This window comes from Cyrtonyx montezumae, unplaced genomic scaffold, assembly GCF_038088225.1.
Source record: "Cyrtonyx montezumae isolate F1298 unplaced genomic scaffold, pur_monq_1.0 scaffold_8, whole genome shotgun sequence".
Taxonomy (NCBI): Eukaryota; Metazoa; Chordata; class Aves; order Galliformes; family Odontophoridae; genus Cyrtonyx; species Cyrtonyx montezumae.
The window spans coordinates 32,889,919-32,914,814 of NW_027072089.1; the positions used below are offsets into that span (position 1 = coordinate 32,889,919).

General features: G+C 47.5%; 2 protein-coding genes across 3 annotated transcripts in view; one reads left to right on the forward strand and one right to left on the reverse strand.

Moving 5' to 3' along the window:
• LOC136058463 (cytochrome P450 7B1) overlaps positions 1–10,758 on the forward strand; it is a 120,081-nt gene extending 109,323 nt beyond the window's left edge. For both annotated transcript variants that reach the window (XM_065751911.1, XM_065751912.1), the window contains 2 exons: positions 5,671–5,849; positions 9,772–10,758. In XM_065751911.1, coding sequence (XP_065607983.1) covers positions 5,671–5,849; positions 9,772–10,068 — 476 coding nt within the window. In that variant the 3' untranslated portion in view covers positions 10,069–10,758. The remainder of the gene's footprint in view (positions 1–5,670; positions 5,850–9,771) is intronic.
• The window catches only part of BHLHE22 (basic helix-loop-helix family member e22), a 253,806-nt gene extending 231,774 nt beyond the window's left edge, over positions 1–22,032 (reverse strand). Inside the window, exon 1 of the mRNA XM_065751925.1 lies at positions 20,496–22,032. Within this exon, the coding sequence (XP_065607997.1) occupies positions 20,990–21,904 (915 nt within the window). The 5' untranslated portion in view covers positions 21,905–22,032 and the 3' untranslated portion in view covers positions 20,496–20,989. The remainder of the gene's footprint in view (positions 1–20,495) is intronic.
• Positions 22,033–24,896: the final 2,864 nt, after the last annotated feature.

Consider the following 24,896-nt stretch of genomic DNA (forward strand, 5'->3'; position numbering starts at 1 on the left):
GACCAGTGGCTCACAGGAGGACTCTGGCTAGTCGAGTTGGAAAGTTGTGTTCTGGGGTTGGATGAGCCTTCAGGGCCCAGTGGTTTCACTTCACTTCTTAGAGAACAAGCACTGGACAAGTGAATGCTGAAATTAGCCTGACCGAGGAAAGAGGGAAGAACTCATAGGTGTGTGTAGCAGGGAGCAGCCTAGTTTCAAATTGTCTGAAAATCTCCATAGCTAGTGGTAGCAGGATAGGCAGGAGCTGTATAAAAGCATAAAGGGTGAATATCCCTTTTGTTTTAGATACTGACACCAGACCCCTAATAAAGCTGAGCTTAGGTCTATGTGTTTTGATAGTTCCTATCCTGACCTAGTGGTCTGCTCTAAAAATGAAGCTGTGATAGGTTCGGGTGGTGAACAACCAGTGTGGAGTAAGTACACCTGGTGAGCATCTACCTAAAGGATGCCACTCTCCAGTATGGCATGTACTGAGCCTGTGGTTCAATTTGAATTGTCTCTCATAGCACAAATATAAAATTGAGTTTGATTCAACTACTTCTTATTAAGTGATTAATAGTGTTAACTATATATACTGTGGGTCTAGTAAGTTGTTTTTGTCTGGAGTCACAGCTCTTTTGATGCAGATTTATCCGTAGTTGGTTGGGAAGATATCCAATGACAAGAGTAACATGGCATTCTAAGTAACTTAGGAACACGAGCAAAATTGCTTCACATCTGATTTAGCATCCACCAAAAGATAATAGGGAAGTGCCAAACATCAAGATCTTAAAATCGTAGATTCAGAAAGGTTAGAAAAGACCTCTGAGATCATCTACTGGACCCATCAGCCCATCCCCACTGTGCCCACTAAACCATGTCCCTAAGTGCCACATCTGCCCTTTTCTTGAAAACCTTGAGGGATGGTGGCTCCACCACCCTCCCTGGGCACCCTGTTCCAGTGCTTCACCACTCTCTGAGAAGAAATTTTTTCCTACAATGATCAACACAAAATTTATTTTCTATCTGGAGACAGAGTTGGAAGTGGTAAAGGAAAAACAAGAGCACCCCAGAAGTGCAGGAATAAGGAGAATAAAAGCACAGAGCTCACTAATATCACCTAGTGAAAAATGGGATAAAGTTTCCATATTGACTCCTGCTGCTCCTTGAAGTTGTCAGATGTCTCTGTATCGCTGATACACATGTTAAGAAGAAAGTGCTACATCTTACTGTGTAGTATTCTTGTAACACTTCTGTTAAATTGTATAATCTGGTTAAACATAAGGTGGTATGTAAAGAAGCTTGTTTTCAATTCTTCAGGCACTTAAGTCGTAAAGGGTTGGATACTGTCCCGTAAAATAATAATATAGGAAAAAAAGCTATTATTAAATTCATGCTTCAGTGGAGAGGGGAAAGGGATGTGTTCTTAGTAACTGTACAAAGGGGACAAAGGTACAAATGTTCATTCCTTGTGCAGCAAGAATTCCCCATCTCCACTGACAGCTGTGTGGAGAAAGCCATGGGCCAACCCTGCCCACACGTAGAGCACGTACCGTTTTCTGACCACAGCACGTGAGAAGGAGCCTCTTCTCTTCCCTCCCCCTCCCCCTCTGCACTGACCTGAAGCACAGAAACATGGGAATCTGTGTCCCTACTCCTGGGTAAGGCAGCCAGGTGGGGTTCTTGTGCGTTTATCACTTTGTCATCTCCTTCTCCTGTTTTAAGTGCTCTGATTCCCTGTCCTCTTTTTGGCCTGTAAAAAGAGCCTTTTTTTTTTATTCCTCATGCTATGGAGAACAAGCAGGAATTGTTAAAAGGCCTTCCTGAGGGGCAGTGTTATTGTGACCACGTTCTTTGGGCCTAGGAAATGACATGTCCTGATTTCCTTCTAAACTCAAAACACAGGTATGTGATTTAAAAAAAAAAAAAAGAAGAAGAAGAAGAAGCTTTCAATCCTCTTGTCACACACTGTGGCCCTGATTATTTTCTTTCGATGGCATTTCTGGGGCAGCACACTTCACGTTGTCTACTTAAGACTTTTCCAGCAACCAAAACACGCGTGCTTGTGTGCACAGAGTAACATACATTATTAGTCATTATGACTCACAATGGAGCTCTAATATGGTAAACGATACATGAGAATGGTCTGTCAGTTTTTATGGTTATAATGGAAGTGCAAAGGGTAGAGCAGAAATATACTTAGTGCATGTGTAATGCTAGGCATGTTTAGTCAGTACATTTGTCCAGTATTAGTCCATTCATTTATATGGTGAAGTATTCTTGCCCCAGGTCACTGCTAAATCCCAGAGATTTCCTGCAAAACAAAAAGCACAGCTCGAAAAATTGTTTTGTATAGACAAAAGGGTAGGAACCCCAAAACAGCTAATACCGAGTGTGTAACTGTAACACAAGCAATGAGCATTAAAATTGTTGTTTGGGTTGAGGTAAATAAAGATATTTTTCCTGCATGCCACTAGGCAGTACCACGTAATTCTTAGGAAGGTGCAGATGTTCCAATTGTCGTGTACGTAGGCACACTGCTGTGTATGTGACTAAGTGACCCCCCCAAATATTTGCATACCCAATAGCTATTTTCCTATAATGCACTCTAATAATTATAGTACCCTATTACCTACTGTTAGTGTAAAATTAACAATCCATTATGCACAATAAGTTTTATAAAACATTTACAGATCGAGATCATGTTTAATTAAAATTAACTTGCCTGTGAAAGCCAAATGCACTTATGATTCACAGTGACCTTTTATTACCTGCAGTCCCTTGTTTTGGCTGGATGATTGACAGCTTGCTGTTTGGCTACCATGTTGTATTTCAGCTGACAAGACTTTTCATTTTAACTCAATTTGCCTGCCTATCACAAGCTGGTGGCAGGCCAGGCTCAAGTCACCCAGCTTTGCCTCAGCAGCTTGCTCTATTTCTCATTAGTACGCATTTATTCAGTGGAAATTGGAAGACAAATGCTTGAAGGCATGTGAACTAAGTATAGCAAATTAGGGTTTAAAGACTGAATATTTATAAGTATATTGAAACAGTTTTAAAAAAAAATCTAGAATGAATTGGAGACTGAATGCTTGCTTTAGTATAAGAGGAATGAAGAGAGAAGTGGGAGGATTCTAAGAATAACAATACTATGAGATATTTCTCTCTCCCTCTCTCTTTCTCTCTCTCTCTCCAGAAAATATGTAAAATCTCTCTGACAACACCTTATCAAACAACAGCCTGGCTTCTTTATGTAGTATGTGTACAGCAAAGTTTAGCATCTCGTGTGTGTAAGAAGGGGAAAAAAATGAGGGTCATGCTCATTTGCTGCTTGGTTATCCCTTGGTATGCTTTAAATTGCCTTGTTTGTTCGGCACAAGCACAGAAACAGATGTTGCTCTACCACGCTGGATAATTTACTGTACCTCATGGTGCAGAATGGAAGGCCTCCCAAGCTACCCAGCTGGTCTGTCAGCGGCGATGGCTGGTGTCTGCTCAACTATGACAACTGCAAGCAAAGGCTGCAGCTTTATTGTGCAGTTGTCATTCCTCCCAACGTATAGCCCCGGCATTTGGGGAAAGCTGACTGTCTATTTTTTTAATGTTTGCCTGCGAACCCGTATAAGCTCCATCCTCCTTTGTTGATCATAATGTGACTCATTACTTTTGTCATCTAATGATTATCGGCATGATCGCTCAGAGCTAGAGCCAAGCTCGCCTTCCACACATAACTGGTACTGGAAGGTAAAACAGATTTGTCATTTACGATCTGACCGCTAAGCCACACTTTGTGCTCCATTATTGTGATTAACTTCTGCATAAGATATGCTGCTCGATTGTCATCTGCGATCCGGTGGTGGGCACCGACTGCCGCGCTCTGCGGGAGGACGGCCCCCGATAGGATGTGACTGCTGCGCTGCTCGAGTTAAACGCAGACCCGCTATTTTGCAGCGGCGCCGCAATTATTATTTTTCCTTTTTGCTGTCCTCACCCCCCTTCCCCCCCCCCTCCCCCTCCTTCCCCCCCGGCCCCATTTGATTTCCTGGGTGAATGGTGTTGCCGCGTCCATCGCCTCCGTTTCCAAAATCGTGGCGTTCCGAGCTGTGCTGTTTGAAGGTTGAGGGCAGTCTGGGAGTGGAGGCTGGACCCTTCCTTTGTACCATGCAAAGTTTTGTTGCCAGAGCACTGCCAGTTGAAATCTATCGTGTCAGGTGCCTTGTGGCTATTCGCAGTAGAGGCCATATTCTGGAACCGGGGTTCTTCTCTGGCTTCGTCACCAACAAGCCGATTTGACTCTGCCTGATTATAGTAACGAAGGCAGTCCAAAAGAATATGCACAGACTCACTGTACGTCACATTGAATCACGGCGCTGGCCACACAAAGCTGACCGCAGCCTCATTTCTTTAGACAAATGCATGCTTAAGGAAAAACCTCTTGCAAGAAAGCATCCAGGGCCACTTTATTTGCTATGCATGCTGCACCAGATTTAATTTTTAGTGAAAGAGCATTTGTTAATATTTTTTTTCAGATGCATCTACACTGGGTAGCTTCTGTCTCTAATAAACTAACCTTTTGGGTGCAGCAGTTACAGTGCCTTGGTGAATGCTTAGAGAAGGCTTATTTGATATCCCCAAACATAAAAATGGGCACAAATGGATTGTTATGAGAAAATGAAACCCAATTTTGGGCTATTTTTCACACTGACGATTAGAAGGAAGCAAGTCGCATATAGCAGCACCCATACACGCTGGTGGAAAAATAGTCAGTTTTGATTACAAAGTGAGAGATGCAGCCTTAGACAGGAGCTACATGCTGATATACATGCTATCAGAATGATTTATGCAAATTATGCATATTATTCCCAAAGGAATTCCTCCTCAAACTGCCAGGATAAATTGCCGGAAATTAGCCATAAAATCTGTCGTGCTAGGAGCAAAAGGTGAAGGCCACTGGGAAAGCAAGGACATTCAGCTTCTGGAGCCTTCTAGGATGTGATGATGGAGACAGAAACTGAGCTTCCCCTGTATTGAAAGGGCTGTGTTTTGTTTTCTCTTTGACAATTAAATGTGTCTTTCTCTCTTAAAACTCTCAGGAACATAATGAATTGCTTTCATTCACTTTGACCATAAGAGATGCTATCATTTGGCAATGTGGCTGACTGAAAACAAAGCAAATGAATCTAAAAATCCTCAGACTAACAAGCAAAATGTTTTTTCTAGCACATAGTTGTGCCTCTACACCCAACAGCTTCTGAAAGGCAAACTGAATAGCTCTGCGGATGCTTTCGAAGGTATTTGCTCTCGAGCTCCAAAACGAAAGGAAATGCATAAAGCATTCATGTCTTCTGATTGTGTTGTTTTCAACATGGTGCCTGAATAATGACTTTCCACCCAAAAACGGGGGCTGCCTCCAGCCGACACAATTTCTAGAACCATCAGTGAGAATCACATCGCAGTGCTCAAAGCCGTGGCCCCCGCCCTGCGGGACTGTTTAGTACCTTCTCATGGTGTCTGGTTCATGTTTTGTTTTGTTTGTGGCTTGTTTTTGTTTTTGTTTTTTTCCTTTTTTTTTCCCCTCCTTTAGCCTGCCCTACTAAACCTGTCGAGATGCAGCAGCTGCAGCCATGTATAACTTGCAGTCATCTCCCATATTTCTGATGCTTCCCCCCCTCCGCTTTTGTTTAATCACAGAGAGCGCCTTAAACGAGAGTTTACGGATGTGCTCATCTTCCATGAATATTCGCATCAGCCAGGAGGATTTTGTTCTCAAGCTCGAAGGGGATCAGGAAGTCAGTTTGAGGAAAGGAGACTGGATAGCTCTTTACCCTCAGATTTTGCACATGGACCCCGAGGTCTATGAAGATCCTAAGGTAAACGCTCAGCTGGTGCTGCTCTTCCTACTTGAGGCACATTGTGGCAGCCAGGCCTTTTGTGATAAGGTTTTTTTGTTGTTTCTTTCTTTTTTTTTCTTTTTTTTTCTGCTGTTCCTTCTTGTGGAACAAATCTTCTGACTTTCAGATCTATTTTCTAGGGCCCTACAGGTCAAAGGATTCATGGCCTGAAGAGAGAAATATGGTGATGAGACTGACTGCTACTGCTTTCAAAGGAATTGACAATTGCACATTGACTACCATAAACTTTAGGCTAAATGTGGGTTTTGTTTGTCAGTGGATCATTTGATACCCAAGGAGGGCTGAATAATAGAAGGTGGTTTAAATAGCAAATAATGTGGGCCATTTAGCTAAGTGCCCCCAAAGCATCATTGACTCTCTGAAGCCCTGTAATAGCAGTGACGTACTTGAGCCTTATGCTTTTTCACCTCTCTTCATAGGGATTCACCCCTTCTCGATCAATTAGAATAGCGTTGTGAACTTGAGACTGTAAAGCTGTTGCTCCACAGTGAAGCTCCGAGGGTAATTGTGTCATCTCCTTGTATTTTTCTCTGACGCTCCAGTTAATGAATATCAAAGACTCGAAATTAATCCACCCTGCCTCAGCCTTAATATGGTTTCAGAAGTTCACCACCTGCATGCAAATTAAATAGTCTGAGTCTGCAGTAGGTTACTGCACTCGGTCGCTGTCCGTGGTCCAGGGTGCCACATAGGAAGTGAGGCTGTCCATAGGTTGGCCTTTTCAGATGGAGAGGTAGGAGCTTTTCCTGAATCACTCCTCACCCTCCTTTCCCTAAGCAAACAGCCATCTCCCTTCCATGCTGATTTCCATGTTTGGGCATGTTTACATGTTTATAGAAATCCCGTGTTAGAGACACTGCTCCCCAAGGCTCTCCTTTTGGGGAATTTAAGTGTAAAGATGTGCTCGTGGGGTTGCAGAGGAAGGATGATATTCAGATGCTTCGCTGGTGAAGGGCAGCATCATGCTGTGCGGGAACCCTGACAGAGGCAGAGGGGAGTTGTGGTGTATGTTGCAATTAGAAGAGGCAGGATATAGAGACAGGTATGATCACAAGGGCCATGGGAATGGAAATAATATCCAGTAGGACCCTGCTATCTGCTCCCACCCAAAACGAAAACAAAGGCTGCTGAGCAAATTAGTGTTTTTTAAAAAATAATAATGTATTGGCAAATAATTAATACTTTTATCCTTAAAAAGTCACAGCTAACGAATAAGCTTTTTCTCATTTTATTCTTAACACATTATTTTGGAGAACATTATTGATTTGTCAAAAGTCCATCTGTTTGTTTAGGTCCTAGACTAAAGCATCAGAGTGGTAGCTGTGCCCCTCCCTTATTCAATAATTGTAAGAATACATTACCATATTTCCATTCCTTGAATATATCTGCTTGGTATCAGTTCTGCTCAGCTTTCACAGTACAGCTTTAGTTCATATATTTTCTCTTTTTGATAGTGAATGAGCAATCCACACATTGCAGTACATTGATTTCAGCACATGGGCCCTCTCGAAAAGTGGGGAAATCACTGTTCTGTTTGGTTCTTAAAATATGCAGTGTGCTTTCAACAATAACTACTGAAGATCAGATAGAAATGGAGAATGAATTTTTTGAAAGGTGCAGTCTTGAGCTTGTCATGTATTTAGGGAAAACTTTCCTGGGAAAACAGGCAGCTTGACGAGATAATTTTGTAGCAATGCTTTTCTCCTGGATACATAAATTTAAGAGTTATCAAGTTATCTTCTGCTTTGGCACCATATTGTATATGTGTAAGCATACACTGTTGACCTCTTTCTCCACTCAAAGACTAAATAAATGAGTCCATTTTTATAAAGTGGTTAAGCAAACCTCTGAATCATAGCACAGTTAAGTTACAGAGCTCAGTAAACGAACTCTGCATATTCCTTAGAATGAAAGAAAAGGAAACCCTGCAGGAAACCCTACATGGTGGCTTCCCAAACAATGCTAAATACAGGACATGACATAGTGAGACTTATATCAGTCACAGGAGATTCCTCAGTTTTCCTAATACAGTGGGCAGATCATTCACAGAAAGCATTATCTCCACTTTCTTCACATTATCCTCACCAGCCTCCCTTCCAAGAATGCCTCATGCATGGCTGGAATCCCCTTTGTCATCAAAAACTATCCTTTCTTTAATGGCAAGCTTGCTGGCTCCATAAAGATTATCCCAGCGTAGTGGCCCCAACAACTTAAGCGTGAGTTCGATATCTCACATGTTTTCTGCTTTTCCAATTCCTTACACAGCACATTGTTTTTTGTTAAAATAAATTACAGTTTTTAGGTGGCTCTTGGGATTGCAAGAGAGCAGTAAGGTTTGGCCCAGTGTGTGTTTGTGTGCAATACCACAGTTCCCAATAAGTTGCAGACACCAGAAGTGCATTTTGTGGAAATGCTCCTGTGAAGTGAAGAGCTTTGGGTTCTTCTGTTTTGTTTTCCTTTTCAGGCAGTTACAGTTCCTATCTGACAGTGCTTTTTTTACATCAGTGGGATTTGCATTTCAGGAAGCGATTTTTATTTTTTTAAGGAAGTTCTGGGCTTTCACTTGGGCTCCTTCAGATGACAGAGTAACTTAAACAAAAAAAATAATAATTCATGCTTCCTTTCACAAAAACTAGAAAGAAGTACTTCCCAGTGAAAACACACATATAACTCCATTTATTGCCCTGATGTGGGAAATCCAGGCCCCTGCCATTTAGAGAAACAGGCTCCTGGTCATCAACATCCAAAGTTGTATCCCCTCCCTTCTCCTTGTCCCTTTCTCATTGGCTACTTCCCCTGCTGCTGTTTTTCTTGACAACCAGACCTTCAGTGTGTGGTTTTCAGAGCCGCTGATCTAATGGGTAGATCAGTATCAGTGTGTTTTATCACCGTGTTGTTTTGGGTTTTTTTAATCAGCTGAGGTGGGTTCAGTCTGACTGACTCGTTCCCAGCCAGCTCCAAATGGCTGCTGCTATAGCAGATGTATGCAAAGCAGGACAAATGCTAATGAGTGACCATAAGCAAGAAGTGTCTGTCATTTTTATTCAAAGCATGCAGGAGGATTTTGTAAGTGGTTAATTTGCCGTTGACTGAGTGAGGGTGCCAGATCTCCTTCATTCAAAAACATGAATTATCTCTAAACAGTGATCCTGCTGCTGGAAAATAGTCGGAAAGATGTTCAGTTTGTGGAATGCAAGTTACAAACCCAACCTCAAGCCTCACTTGAAAGCACCCTCTTTATAATGGTCAGTCACTGGCAGTTGCCTAGCTTGGCACACTGCTTCTGGAGCAAGCCATGTGAAGGTCAAATGTGGCAAATTAAGCAGCAGCGATCCCCACCTGAAGGGAGAACTGGCTGCAAAGTGTTGGGTCTGCTTTTTGAATAATCTGCATCACTGGATGCAAAAAAAAAAAAAAAAAAAGATGGATTTTGCTTTAGCTTGCAAGAGCAAGATCAGTGCAATGCATTAGTTTATTCATAAGCATTTGTGAATTATCCTTATTCATGATGTATGTGCCACACCAAGCACATGTGATGCCTTACAAGAAATTGTCCTTCCACTAAGGTTCATTGTCCCTGCTACAAAGCAGTCAAAATCTAATTGCAATCAATACAGGCCAGACACTCTTGTGAATGAGACATGGAAGTTGAAGGAGCTTGATGTAAAAGGGCTGAGCTGAGTAAATGGATTTAAGTAGTGTTCATTGCAGGGGAAAAAGAAATGAGTTAATGAAACTTGAGGGAGCCAGCTGAGAAGGAAAAGCTGTCAGCTCCTCGTCCTCCACTTTATCTTATTTTTTGGGTTTAAGAAGCATCACTGCCACTCATGCAACTGTTTTGTTAGATGCCTCTCTCTCACTTTTTCTCGTTCATTTTCAGGTGTACAAGTTTGATCGTTACATAGAGAATGGCAAGAAGAAAACTGCATTCTACAAGGCAGGAAGAAAACTGAAGTATTTCCTAATGCCCTTTGGCTCTGGGATCAGCATGTGTCCAGGGAGGTTCCTCGCAATGAATGAGATGAAGATGTTTCTTTTCTTACTTTTGGCTCATTTTGATGTAGAACTAGGGGAAACCAAAGCTGTCAGACTTGATAACAGCCGCATGGGCCTTGGTATCCTCCTGCCAGACACCGATATTGCCTTTCGTTACAAGCTGAGGTCCGTAAGAAATTGAGTGGTTGCCTCTGTGCCTTCTACTAATCTCAGTGTTTGCTCTGTTTCCTCACTCAGCGTTGTATTTTTGGAAGTGTTTGCTTTTACCCTCTCTGCTTTCACCTCCTCCTTCCTTTTTCCTAAGGAGAAAAGCCCTTGGGCTGGAGGTCGATGTCAGACACAGGGACATAGAACCTCTATTTGTCCTGCCCACATTCTGCTGAGGTGAGATGACAAGAACTTGGCTGAGTAGGTCATCCCAATGCAAAGGATCCCTACATTCTTGGCTATGAGTCAAGTAGGGTTTGGGGGAAGATGATGTCAAGCCAAATCCAGGCCATCATATTGGAAATGGGCTCAGTAGCCACATACTGGGAAATACTCAAACTTCTTAGAAACCCAACAGTCCAGATACGCTGCAGGCACACAGAGCCAAAAGACCTACGATCACTGTGCCATGAGGTTCCCCCTTGTTGGACTGAGAAGTCACCCACCATCAGGGGTCATGATTGCATCTGCTTGTAGAAAAACAATAGTGAGAAAGTCAGGTCTTAATTCTAGGGAGTGAAAGGATTTTTTAGAGGTAATTATTCTAACTTTGTGTTTACCTTCTATGAGTGTCTTAGTCCTTATTTGGGAGATGTAATGGAAGCTATATGGGATGGGGGTCATTTGCAGAAATGTCTTACTGGCAGCACATCACTGATCTAGTGATTTGTAGCGAGGGTGAATGCATTTTGGTGGTGGTGGTGGTTTGGTTGTTTTTTGGGGTTTTTTTTTTTTGCAATGTGAAAAAATTCAAATCTGTGATTTTTCCTGCAGCCAGAGTGGAGGTTCCATTGATTTTAATAGGTTCTGGATCAAGCAGAAATAATCCGTTTGGGTTTTTGAGCCAAAAAAATATATATACTCTTCAGGGAGAAAAATTATGAGCCTGTTTGAAATGATTCCATCATCTCAAAAATTGCCTTATGTTTGTCTTACCATTTTACTAGTAGCATATCTGTGTGTTTAGTTTGACAATTTCTTGTGTTAGTTTCTCCAAAAAGGCGAAAGAATGAGAGGGCTTCAAGAGCAAGTGTGGTGTCTAAAACTGCTTTTTAATAGTATTTTAATGTGCCTAAGCTGTGCATAGGCAGACTATGTAACCTCTGTTTGGAAACAAAATTATCTCTGTGCAAGGTGGAAAACAGGCTGTTCTCTGGGGCCAAAATCTGAGCAAGTGAAAACACCAGGCAGCCACAGAAGTTGACTGCAGGTGGGCTGCACAACCTGCTTCACTGGGTGATCCTGTTTCAAACATGAATTTCTTGCTGCACGGTCGCAGAATATAAAATTTGAAACCCTTTCTCCCTCTAGTGAGACCCTCTCTTAGGAAGTGGAGGAGGATTCTCAGCGGCTGTCCATTCTCAATTTGCCATGAGCATAACTGTAATGGGAGACCAGCTATGTTTGTTGGCCTTGCTTTATGTTCCCCAAAAATTCTGCCTGAGTTCTGCCCACACTGCCAACTGATGAATAACAGTGCTTTACATGAACTTTCACTGATACTCCCAAATGTCCTGTCATCATACGTAGAAGTTAAAGTGGTAAAAAGATGAATAATCTCTGCAAGTGTAGGCTTGGGCAGTAAACCCTTAATCTATTCTGTGCCAGAATTTGCACTTCACTGTGTAACTAAACAACACAGAACTGTTACCCTTGTCTGGACACTGCTGGATGAACCAGCTCATCTGGACTTGGAATACCCAGCAGCATTATAGAAACTTCTCAGTGAGTGCTGAGCAAGTCATTAAAAATATTATTTTTCTCCAGTATTTCCCTATCTGCATTCCTGTGTTTCAGAGTGTCCTGTTCTGACAGAGTTAATGATGTTCAAAAAAATTACCTGACACTTTGCTTTATACAAAAGACACTGGAAACTTCAGCTGGATTTGCCTTTTCTCAGTAGGGCATCAGAGCCACTGATGAGAATACAGAGCTGAAATCTCCTGTGCCTCAGTCTTGCATGTCTTCCAAAATCAGAAATTTTACTTGTCTCGTAAGCACTTGATAGTCAATGGATGGAATCTGCTATGTACATGCTAAGGTTTAGAATTATTTGTTGTTATCTGTGTAGAAGACTGTTTAGTTATTCATATCCTAAATAAACATCAGCAGAAAGGCTTTCAGAAATTGGCACAGCCACATTCCAAGTCCTCTGAGTAGAAAATTGTGGTTTTGTGAGATATATTGGATGAATATTTTCTCTTCATATATAATATCAATAATGTCTACTGTGTTGGAGTACAGTTACATTAAACAGGCTTTGCGGTTGATTAAATGCCTTAACTTTGCTTCAACATTTAATCAACACCAAAAGCTGATTATTGCTTTTTGTCACAGAATAAAATTTGTTTTTATGGAACGATTCAAGTTACTTACTGCTGTACTTACTCAGTAGGAGCTATTCTGTACTTGGACGTAGCTCACAATCCAGTTTGGACATTAGAGCCTATTTTATTGAGAGAGGAAACACTGATACCATTACACTGTTGACTGTATTACATTATTGTTTAAATGGAAGCTGTAAAATGTCTCATGCCACAGTTAGGATAAATCTTTCTTTGACATCCAACTTTGAAACAAACCTGAAGCAACTGCAAAAATAACAGTAGGTTTTAAACATAAGACTTCTTTTTTTGTTTTTGCAATGCCAATCTATTTTTAGGGTTTTGAATTAGTATGTCACAGGCTGCTGCATAATTTAGTGGGACGCTTTTGTGCCAAAAGTACATGCAAATCATTAGTAATTTCAGATTAATTGCTAATCAGTTTGTACAGTATCTGTTTTGGAATTAAAAGGAGATCTAGATCGTCTCCAAACCAGCAAATTAAAGTTGTAGGCCTCACTTTTTCATTTGAAAAAAAAAAAAAGAAAGAAAGAAAGAAGGTGTCAGAGTTCTTCCTGGAGCTGAAGGAAAGCTCTGTCAGGGCACTCGGAAACTGTGCCTCAGGTTTGGAGACCACACCTCACAGCACACAGGAGGACAGGGCTTTTGTGGGATAAAGTCAGTCCTTTGTGCTTTTTGCTCAGGAACCAAAGTGACCGAACTTGGCCTGCCCAGCTCGTCTTGGAGCTGTGTCCCTGGGGACCCACACTCCTGATGGATGGGTTTTGCTAGCAAGCGGGTGCATCTCTGAGGTGGGGCCTGCATCCCTTTGCTCACTGCTTTCAAGTCAGAGCATTAGAACAGGAGAGAAGCAGCGTTAGGCCTGGCCATCCCGCTGGTATATCTACTCTGCAGCTTAGCAGTGACCCAGTGAGTCAGCAGTGGGAGCAGCTTGGTCTCCCAAGGTCCGTGGTGTTGGTATTCCTGGTTGATTAGCAGCAAAATGGGACAGGCCTGCAGCATCCTTAGGGGCTCAGCTGGAGCCAAGATGGCCACAGAGTGCTGCCCAGGGAAGAGGGCCAGCTTTGTGTGTTTGGCTACAGTACCTAGGAGGCACCAGCTTGGTGCCGGTCACTTAGGCACTGTGATGGCTAAACCACACAAGTAGAAACCTGCAGAAGCTGTGTTGGCAAGCGGTCGGCAGGGCCAGCTTCACTGCTGACCAGTGGGACCACCAGGGGGCTCTGCGGGGCCGGGGCTGCCACCGCTCTGCCTTGGGTGACATGGGGCACCCGCTCCACGGTGTTACAGGTGACTGTGTTGGGCTGTACTGTTCTCCAGTTATAGGCTATCACTGCATATGGTTATATTGATACCATCTTCTGCTGTTAAGGGGAAAAAAACCATCATCCTTTTTTCTGATACAAAATAGGTTTATTAAATCAGTGTGGCCCTTTGTAGCACCTGAGCAGGAAGGTGAATTCATCGTAAGCTAACGTGAATGCAGAGATGTGAATTTTTAACCACTGTTCTTTTAATTAACAGTTTGTTCTGCACTGTCATGCTGCCACTCTCTGTGTTGCTGTGGCCCATCACCAACTCACTGACCCACCCGGTGTCTCTAAGGATCGTGCTGGTCTATGCACATCTCTTTGCAGTTTTGACTTCCATCTCCCCACCAGTACATCATAATGTAATAATCTAAAACCATGTAAGAGTGTAAGAGTTGTTTAGAATGTTGTGCATGTCACTGATTTTTGGCGTTGCACTTTTTTTCCTTTTTTTTTTTTGTTGTTGTTGTTGTTTTTGAATGATTGCTGGTCTGTGAATTTCTCTTGTAGGATTTTAAATGATCTTTTATGTCATCATTATTGAACTTTCCATCATTCAGAAGATTGTGAATTGTTCTTAATTGCAAAAACTGACGTTTTGTATATAGATGGACAATGGTTAGTCTTTACTTTAATAGTTAATATCCATCATTAAGGCTCTTAGGTCAAATAAGATACGTCGTGAATTTCTAAGCAAGAAAACTGAAACTTCATTATTTTAGTAATCTAACATCTTAAGTGATTTTGTACTTCGAGGATGCATAAAAATATATCTATTTTAATATTGAATGAGTGTCTGTGTTGATTTTTTCCACCTTGCATTTGCACTTTTCTCACAGATAACACAACTTTCATTTTAAAACACTTTAGCCAGCACACAGCATTTTTGTGTTGCTTGATCTTGAAAAATATTTCTGTAAGGAAAAAAAACAAGCCTTTAATTCAGCACTGGCATGGAGCAACTTCTTGGAATTTAGGAAATGATCACCTCTTCCTTACACCCCATCAAACTATAGCAGGTTCCTATCAAGGGAGGAATGTGGGAATGTTCTTAGGTCATTATTTAGAATAAAGATATATAAGATTGCTGCCCGAATACAGCTCCCAGTCCTTTCCTTTTTCCAAACCTCTGTGCAGTAGATGTACTACCTGCTGTTAAACACCCTGCACTCTTAGATCATTCATTTTAAAAGGAGAAATGAAATTGTTTCAGTGCACTGCACTGCACCAGCAAAGCACAACTTGGCTTTTCTAAGCCAAGCACTGTCACTATGAGTTCTGCCAGCAGCTATTTCATACGCACCCTAAAGAGATCCATTTCCTTCAGTCCATCATGCAGAAATGTGTGTGAGGTGTGTCGGTGAGGACTGCTGAAGATAACGCTGCGAAGAAGAAGGACCTGCAGTGTTGTGCTGCTCTTACTATGTGTGTTCATAACTTTAATTCCATTGCCTCCAGATTATTTCAAAAGTTGCTGACGTTTAGAAATAAAAGAGCAGCACTGTTTGAAGTATCCTGAAGGCCACTCTTCTCCATGAGCTTTTCTTCGTGGTATGAAAGGCAGCTTGAGGGGGAGGGGGGGTAGGGTTATAGTAGCTCCTGATACTGTATTATGTCTAATAGTTGTTTTGACACCAGGTGCTTTTTTTTGATGTTACTTATATTGCATTTTATTTTAAAATCGAGGCATCAATTTATGTATGACATGCTTAATTCATATGAATAGAGCTATATCAACTGTCAGACCATAGAAAGTGAAGTCTTTTCCTGCCCGTTACCTGAACGTGCGTTGTGTACCACGGCCAGCCGTGTCCCAGTACCCGCAGCACACCAGGAAACCGATTTCATTACAAAAACACCAGGAACAACTATACCTGTGCGCTGATGCTGAATGGCTATGTTCCTAAACGGTATTAAGTATGAGTAATTGGTTGCCGCATTCAAAGCAGCATATACAAATACTTAAAATATTTAAAGTACGGGGTGTTTTTTCCACGTGAAAGAGAAGAATTAAAATGTAGTGGGATCTTGGTCTGTTTCTGAGCAGCAGGTTTCCCTGGGACCTCAGGTGCTGAAGTTGTGCGCACACCCTCTGTAAGAGCGGCAACGTGCTTGTCTTCCCAACTATTTGCACCAAAACAGAGGCAAAAGAAGCCTGCCCTTGCTATGAGTATTGCAGGATTCTCTCTTGCCATGTTCTGTGACACTATTTGCATTTATTTTCTCCTTTAAACATCGCTTGTTATCACAAAAAAAAGTTCATCAGAAGCCTGTGCTCTGGCTACTAAGGGGACAGTAAGGAAACGCCCCGCGGTGACTTGATGAACTTCTGCATCAGCTCCCCTTTCCCCCTACGCCCGTCTTCCCACGAGCAGGCAGATTCCCACGCTGCGTGCCCGTGAACCGCCCGGCTTCGGAGCGCCTCTTCCAGTCTCCTCCCAAAGGGAAACTCTCGCCGGCAGCGACATCCGAAGCCGCCGCGGCGGGGACGCGCAGCGGTGCGCTCCGGCTCCCGGTTCTCCGCGCTCCCCTCTCCCCAGAGCCCCCGGAGAATAAGCGGGGAGAGCCGGCAGCCCTTCCTAAAGCAGCCCGGACGGGGACGGGAGCCCGAGGAGGTTTCCGAGTGAGCCCGCTCGGAGCGCTGGGTGAGTTCGGAAGCTGACGGAGAGGAGGTTTACTCCGGAAAGGCGACTGTTGGCCCCTAATCCTCAATTACAGGGGTTTAAAAATAGTATTAGAGGGGCAATCTGTTCGGCAACTTCTTGGAAGAAATATTTGTTGATTTAGATAAGCGCTGATCCCCTCAGTGTTTGATGAAGACGTTAATTTATGGCTGTCTGGCAGTTTATGGCTGTCATTAGACGTTCAGCTTTGTCTCTGTTCGAAGCGCATCTTTCTCTTTTATTTTCAAACGGTAAGCAAACGGTTGCGTCGAAGCTAAAGCGCATCGTTTTCCTATAGCAGTTCAAATTATCCACAGATCTCGGTTCTTAGATGTGCGTATATGAATTCGAAAACACAGCAGTAAAGTGCTCGAAGCGGACCATCAATTCACTTCTTCTTTTATGACACGTCTCGGAGTCGAGTTGCGAGGACGAGGGGGAAGGAGTTAACCCCTCCGAGGCTCCGGGACGGCCGCGCCGGGGCAGGGTCCGAACGGCCCCGGGGGGGCGGAGGAACGGGGGCGCGGGGCTGGGATGGGGGAATACGGGGACGCGGGGCTGATGGGGATGCGGGACACGGGGGTCGGGGGGGATGCGGGGACACGGGGCTGATGGGGACGCGGGGATGCCCGCAGTTCTGGGCTCGGCCCCTTAGCGGTACTGCCCCAAGTTTTGTCCCGCCCCGACCGGGAGCGGCTCTTCTGGGAACCTTCATCCCCCTCCGGCCTAATGGGAACGCAAGCGACGCTAGAGAGATCTGTGGGGTCCTGAGTCACGATTTTGGCCCCCTCCCCCACGTAGCCCCCCTCCAGCACCAAAACCGGAGTGTTAATTGCTGCGAAGTTTCCGCGCACGTGGATAATTTACTTTGACTGCCGCGTTTTAATTAAAAGCAAACTTATTTATGTTTCCGATGTTTATATTACGCGATTTAATTACGTTTAGAGGCAGCGTCGCATTCCCCCCCCACCCCCCACCCTTTCCACTCTAAATCACATTTTCATTAAAGGTTTTAATAAGAAAACTCACTTGACCACTATCCGTTATGCGGTCCCTCCATGCACACAAGTTCACTTACCCATTCATTTAGTCACTTACTCATTCCAGCAGATCCGCCGCCACTGCTGCTAGCAGGGATGTGAACACTCATAATTATTTGTCAAAGTCTGGAAAGTGTATTATCCCTTCTTCTAGTGGTAATTAGTTACCATAGCATCTAATACGTAAATGTGCCCAGAGCACACCATTAACAGTTAAGCGGAGGATTCAATTTAACACATGATTATATCTTTCATAAGTCATTACATTAGGAAAGCCAATGTCACTCATGCTGGGACCATTTCGGGCTCAGAGCCGGGGTAAGGGCCGAGGAAGGGTCCGAGGGGGCAGACCAGGCGCGCTGAGGCTGCCGACATTGGGGGGAGTTGGGGGGGGGGGAGCTCTTTGGACACACTCCTTGCTACCAGCCAAGCGTTAGGAGGGGCGGGGAAGGCTCTGCCAGCTCTGCCCGGGGACGCTGCAAGGGGACACACAGAGGATGGCACTCGCTGCCCCCTCTTAAAAAGCCCAGCGAGCACCCAGGGCCGGCCGGGATGGCAAAGCGTTGATGTTCTGCTTCCCTCCCTCCTCTAACCCGCCGGTGGAGCCAGAACTTGCGAGCGGGAGGGAGAGACCTCGGCCACATCCATCTGCAGGAGACGAAAGAGAGAGGTTAACGGAACGGCGGTGGGAGCCGCTCGCCCCTCCGGCCCCGGTAGGGAGCGGCAGGCCCCGCAGCCCCCGGCCCGGCTTGGGAGCTCCTCGGCAGCCGCCGCCCCGACGTGACCCCATCGAGGGCACGGCTGCGGGCAGCCCACACTGAAACGAGAGGTACTGAGCGCTGATTCTTGAGGCAAATGCCTCCCCGACTCTGCGCGCACACACACACACACACACACACGGCACACACCACGCCAAGCTGGTGGCGGTGGTTAATTCCTAATCAGAATGATGGACAGCAGAGACGGAACAATACAAACTAATGGCTGTGTTGCTGATCACTTTACCCCTTGATTAAAGACACCCAATTATGGCGCAGAACAGTGTCGTAATTATGTTCCTTAATCACATCCAGGAGGTTTAATTGCCTTAACGATGTGTTTCATTAAATGAATTTAGGTATTATAGTCGACAGTTTTCATACACAGTTGTTTTCAAATTAACATAATATTAGACATCGTCATGGAAATTGTTTTAATAATCATAATTAGACGCACCCAGCCTTTGTCTCGCAAATGCTGAGAGACGCTGCTCCCGGCGCCCGGGGGCTGAGCTGCCCACCCTCTCCGGGCCGCCTTCCCACCGCTCCGTGGCACTTTACAGTTATGTTTCCTGAAAAGTTACAGGTTCTGATTAATCTTTTCTGATGGGAAGTGGAGCGGAAAAGATTGATCCCCTTCCCTCCCCCGCGCGGGGCTGCCGAAGGGAGCGGTGGTACGGAGGAGCACCGGCTGGGGGGGGGGGCGGCCCCAAAACTCGTCGGGAACGGGGAAAAGGGGGTCCGGAGTGGCAGCCGGGGCCCGGCGGGGGGAAGCGCTTTGAGTAGGTACCCCTCGTCTGTAGGCACCTAGGACTGGGGGGAGGGGGAGCGGAGAGGGGGGGAAGGCACTGAGGGGCAAAGGAAAGTAGCCACCCCTCCACTCAACCCCCCCCCCCCCCACCCCGCCCCGTCCACCTCCTTAAATCTGGAGGAAATGTTTAAGACAAAGCACAGCGCGATACAAACGTTTGTTCAAAATATTTTAATAAAGATTCTTTCCGACATAGATACACATACAAACGATCGTACATTGCTGTCATAATCTGATTGACCTATTTAATATATATCACTCTTTACACATCCGTGACCTGCCAACAGATCCATCACGGCTCCCATTGCGCCATCCAACCTGACAGTCCGAATTTATATTATCTGCGAGGAGTGGAAAATAGCAGGACTCAGGGTTGGAAATAAAAGAAAAGAATAATTACAAAAATCCGGATTTACAACTGGCAGAGAGGCAGCACCCAGCCATGCAAACTCAAGCGGAAGGCTCACTTTGGGGAAATAGCTCCTTGCTCTTCATTTTTCTTTCCCCAAAAAACCCCACCCCGAACTCCCTACCCAACCCCCCACCCCCCCCCGAAAAAAAAAAAAAAAGAACTCCACGCGCTCAGGAAATCAGCCCGAAGTATTTTCAAGTGTTTCAACTTCAAGAATATCATCCACGGTCGGAATAATTTACGTACGCGTTAAATGCGGTCCAAACGATACCTCTGAAAACACAGCGCCCTGGGAAACATTGGCGATATTCGTGTTAGCAGCTATTGCTCTGCGCCTGGGAAAAGGGAACGGCCGTCACCTGCCCTAACGCAAAGCCCTTTCCCAAATCAGTGGCCGAGCCACGAAGAATACACCTTTCCTGTCATTTTTGGACTGAAGCGATTTATTAAAGCTCAATTGAAATACAGGGATGATGCAACTCAAAATCCAGATGACCTGTCATAAACCTCAGCAGCTCGGGTACAGCAACAGTTCCGGTTATACGGTGTTGGCAAATAAACGCTTTCAACACTTGGCACACAGTTTTAAGTTCATCCATAAACAGAATTTTAGAAGCATTATAAAGTAACTGCACAGAAGACCCCTGACCTTAACACATGAGAACTACCGGCGGCGCGGGAGGGGCACCCAAAGAAGAACAAATAAATATGTCCCGTCTGTACAGCGCTGCGGGTGGGGAGGACAAGGTGCGCACAGATCCCTCGTTCAGAAACGCGGTACTTTCAGCCACACACGGAGGAGGGGTTCGGATCGGGGAATTTTATTTTATTTTTTGCCGTTTTCTTTTTTTTTTTTTAATCTCTCTCGGTATTTTTTTTTCTTTTTTAAATCACTCTCACCAAAACTTTGCGCATTTGCACAGGATCAAAGTTTCGAGACGCTAAAAAATACAAAGTCTCCCATAGCAATGCTCCAGTCTCTTTGTTTCTGCGAGTCGCTTAAATAAGAAGTTTACAATTCAAGTTTGTTTGTTTCCTGGCTCAGAATAATTATAATAATACTGCTAATAATTAAAAAAAAAAAGAAGAAGAAAAAAAATCTACGTTCGCGTGCCCTCTCTCGATTTGTCCCATCCACCTCCGCTCCCCATCACCGGGACCGCTCGGCGCTTGGGGGTGGGGGGGGCCGGGACCCGGCCTCCGCTCCCCGTCCCCGCTCTCCGTCTCCCTCCCGGCCGCCGTTTCTCAGGCGCCCCATTGTCCGGACGCGCAGCGGCCCCGCGGGGGCTCAGCCCTCGGCTCCCCGCGGCAGGGCTCGCCTCTCTCCGCCCCTTCTTCATCCCCGGCCCCGACCATCTCCCGCGGCCGTCCCGTCCCGGCGGAGCGCTCGGAGCGGAGGGCGGCGGGGACCCGGGCAGCGCTCAGTCCCTCCGCCGTCCCCGCGTCCCCCGGCCCGGCCCGGCCGCGGCTCCCCGGCACCCTTCCCTTCTCTCTCATCTCCCCGGGGCCGCGGCGGAGGAGGAGGAGGCGACGGCGGCGGCGGGGCTCGGCGCGGCTTAAGGCTTCTCCGTGCACTGTTTGCAGAGACTGGAGGAGACGCTGTTGAAGATGGCACATTTCTCCGGGCAGGAGGTGGCGGGAGGCAGCCCGGCGCTGAACGGGTACCCCGCCGCCTGCTCGTAGGCGCCGAGGGCGGGGTGCAGAGCGGCCGCCGCCGCCGCCGCCGCCGCGGCGGAGCTGGGCAGGGAGGCGGCCGAGATGGCCTGGCCCTGGTTGAGATAAGCCACGAGGCGCCGCATCTCCTCCAGGGCCTGCGCCTGCATGAGGATGTAGTTCTTGGCCAGCAGCAGCGTGGCGATCTTGGAGAGCTTCCGCACCGAGGGGCTGTGCGCGTAGGGGATGACGGCCCGCAGCTCGTCCAGCGCGTCGTTCAGGTCGTGCATCCGCCGCCGCTCCCGCGCGTTGATGTTGAGGCGCAGCGCCTTCTGCTCCTTGGACTTCTTGCTGCCGCCGTGCCCGTGCCCGTTGGAGCAGCCGCCCTCGGCCGCCTTCAGCCCCCCGCCCCCCCCTCCTCCCGGGCCGCCGCCGCCGCCGCCCGCCGCCGGCGAAGCGTCGCGCGGGTCCCCCCCGGCGCCGCGCAGCAGCAGCTCGCAGCGGCCGTCGCTGTCGTCGTCGGGGCTCTGCTCGCCGCCGCTGCTCTCGGCCACCGAGCTGCGGCTGGCGCTCTCGCCGTACTTGACGCAGACGGAGCCCGGCGGCAGCGCCAGCGGGTCCCCGCCGACGCCGGGCTGCAGCAGCGCCTCGGGCTCCGGCGCTTCGTAGCAGGCGAGCGGCGACGGCTGGCGGTCGCGCGGGTGGGAGAGGTCGAGCCCCGGGGGCGAGCGGAAGGCGGACTCCATGCGCTTGGCCGAGGCGGCGAGGCTCTTGTGGAAGAGGTCCTCTTCCGCGGGCAGCCCCAGCGCCCGCTCCATCGGCGCCTCCGCCTCCTCCGCCCCCCTCAGCTCCCGGCCCGCTCCTCCAAGGCTCCTCCGCGCCGCGGCGGGCGGCTCCCCGGCGTCCCGCGGGCGGAAGGCGGCTCCCGGCTCCCGGCGGGGCTGAGCCGCTCTCGGTGGCCCCGCTCCGCTCCGGGCTCCGGCGGCGGCGGCGGCGGCGGCGGCGGCGGCTCCCGCTGCTGCAGCTCCGGCTCCGGCTCGCCCTCAGCAGGCGCCGCGCTGGGGCATTGTGCGCTGCCAGCCGCGCCGCTTCCACCGTTTATCTTGCTTGGATTCACCTTCAAGAGATTTCCGGACCCATCAACCAGCAGCCGCCGCAGACGGGGGAGTCTTTTACATCATTATCTCGGAGAGTAGGTTATTATGGAGAAGAGTCGCCTGTTGGGACAGAGCTTTCTACCCAATCAGGTTAACGTTTTAATTAATAGGATTAAAACGGTAACAAACAATCCCAGGCGCTATCTGGCCCCGAGTCTGAATAGTTTCATTTCCCAGGTCTGCAGGCAGGCAGCAGCCCGAGCTTTATAAGCGGCGCCCGCTCCATTATTCTCGCTGCCATCTGTATACACAGCTTAACGCATATGTTTGCAAGACGTTGTGTCCTGTTAGTAACCCAACAACTGCCTTTAGCTTGACATGTGTGGCGACTTTCACTCATCAATGAGCACACTAAAAGCCCTACTTAGATCGAAGGATGTTCTTTGCCTCCTTCAGCAAATTGCAGCCCCGCGCCGCGCCGGAGCCGCCCGACTCCCGCTGCCTCGGCCGTGCGGGCGGAGGGACACCCTCTTCTCCCCCTCCCCCCCCCCCCCCGCAGCCCACCCGCCCCCCGCGTTTACATCCACTCAGAGCCCCCTCCCTCCCCCTCCCCCCCTCCCCGCGGAAGGGAAAAGGAAAAAAAAAAGCAAAAAAAAAAAAAAAAGAAGAGAGATAAGTGAGAAGCCCCGGCCCAGCCTGAGCCGAGGTGCTTCTGGGGGCGGGGGCAAGGGGGGTCCCAACCTTCTCCACCCCCACCCCCAGAGTGAGACCGTACCGCGAGGAGGTTCCCCTCCTCTCCAAGCAGCAGATTGCCGCTTCCCAGTGCTTATCCCCGGTGTCCCTATAGAAACATCAATCCCCAGCATTTACCTTGGTCTGGGGAGGAGAGAGGGCAGAGAAAACCCCAGACGCACCAAATAAGACCTCGACCTACCGAGGCGGCCCAGAACCCACCAAACTTTTTCAGACCTTCGCCCAACTCTTGCGCAGAGCCCTCCCTCTCTCTGTCCGTCCGTCTGTCCCCCCCCCCCGCCACCCCGGGGCTCCGCTGCGGGACCCCGCACCCCCCCTCCCCCCCTCCCGCCGTGCTCCGTCCTCCGCTCCCTGCTCAGAGCCGCTCTCCCTCTCCACTGAGGAGCGCTCTGGGAGCACCCACTGTTTAGCGACGGGTTTTCTTTCCGGCGACATCAGTAAAAACAATATTTCCCAACGCTTCCACTAAATCATCCTTATGGGGCAGAATTACCGAGGGCTATGAAATTTTTTGGTTTCTCCGCTTTCATTAAAAACCTTTTAATTGTGTCTTTCAGAGTTGGCCCCAGGTGTTGGACTCTTTTCATTACATTTTGCTCTAATGTGATGAAATTCTAATTCTCTCCTTACCATATGGTTAAATTTCCCCACTGAGAATTAGTTGAAAAAGGAGAAATAATCTATTAATCTCTGTAATAGATTCACAAATGAGCTTTGCCACAGAACCTGTTTTTGAATGGTAATATAGGAACAGTTGGGTGCCTTGTTTCAGGGAAGAAAGGAGCAGGCGACAACAGCAAACGTTTGAATTTTCACCTGGAAAGAATGAAAAGGAGCCAAGCTGCGGATCTCCGAGTAATTGACTGAGACTTCAGAAAGCGAAGACAGGACCACAATGAGGACCCTACAATGCACACCCCGGCAACACGCATCCCCAGGCCAGACACGGCCGTGCGAGCCGGGCCCTCACGGAGGGGCTGCCCCCGCCCGGCCCGTGGCCCTGTATCCGTCCCCATCCCTGTCCTTGTCCCTGCCCCTGTCCCTGGTCCCCGGCCACCCCCTGCCAAGCGTCAACCTCCATCATTAGCGATCCAAAGGCATTTTTGCCTTTATTTATTTGTTTTTCTATTTCCCATTAGCGACTTCATTTTCCTTGGGACCGTCAACAAAGGCGTTTATTAACGCAAGGGTATTGTATTTTATTTGTTATTATGTTTTTTAAACTAGCAGCCCAACTTATGAAAATCGTGCGGTCACTTGAGGATGAGGGACACTGTTACTCTGATTTGACGGCTTAGGGGGACGTTTCACTGCTGGCAGCTTCGAAGACAGAGCTCTCCGGCTCCATCCCTCCTCCTCAGTCGTCGCTTTCACTGCCGCTGTCCCCCTCCCTCCCCTCTGCCCGATCTCTCGGGGTCCGCGAGGTCGGAGCGGGGGTCGGGGGAAGTCTCTCTCCCCGCTCTCCCCCAGGTGGGTTCTCCCCGTCTGCGGTTTCCCTCCCTCCGCCCGCCCCGTCGCCCGTCCCTCTGCTGTTTGGTAGTCTCGGAAACTTGAGTTTGGGATCGGGCAGAAGAATTTATAGAAGCTCTAAATGCGGGGCTTATAAAAATACCGAGGGATGGTCTTCGAGGTTTATGCACTCGTAAACTTTTGCTGATTGCTTCTGGGAAGTTGTCAGGCATTTAACATCGCGTTTATCTTACGGCGCAATGAAAACACATCTGCCCAGCTCCTCGTTACCTGCTTTAATTGCACCGTAGCCCTCCGCCATTGGCTGTGCGTTATTTCGGGGCAGGAGCGGCCCGCAGCCGCAGGAGGGAGAGAGGTCCGGCCCGCAGAGAGCAGCCCGACCGCGTTCCCTATCTGCCTGCGGGCGGTGCGGAGCGGAGCGGAGTGAAGTCGAGGTGGGATTCAGGCCGAGGATGTCACGCAGCTCCCGGTTTCCCCCTCCCCGGCTCCA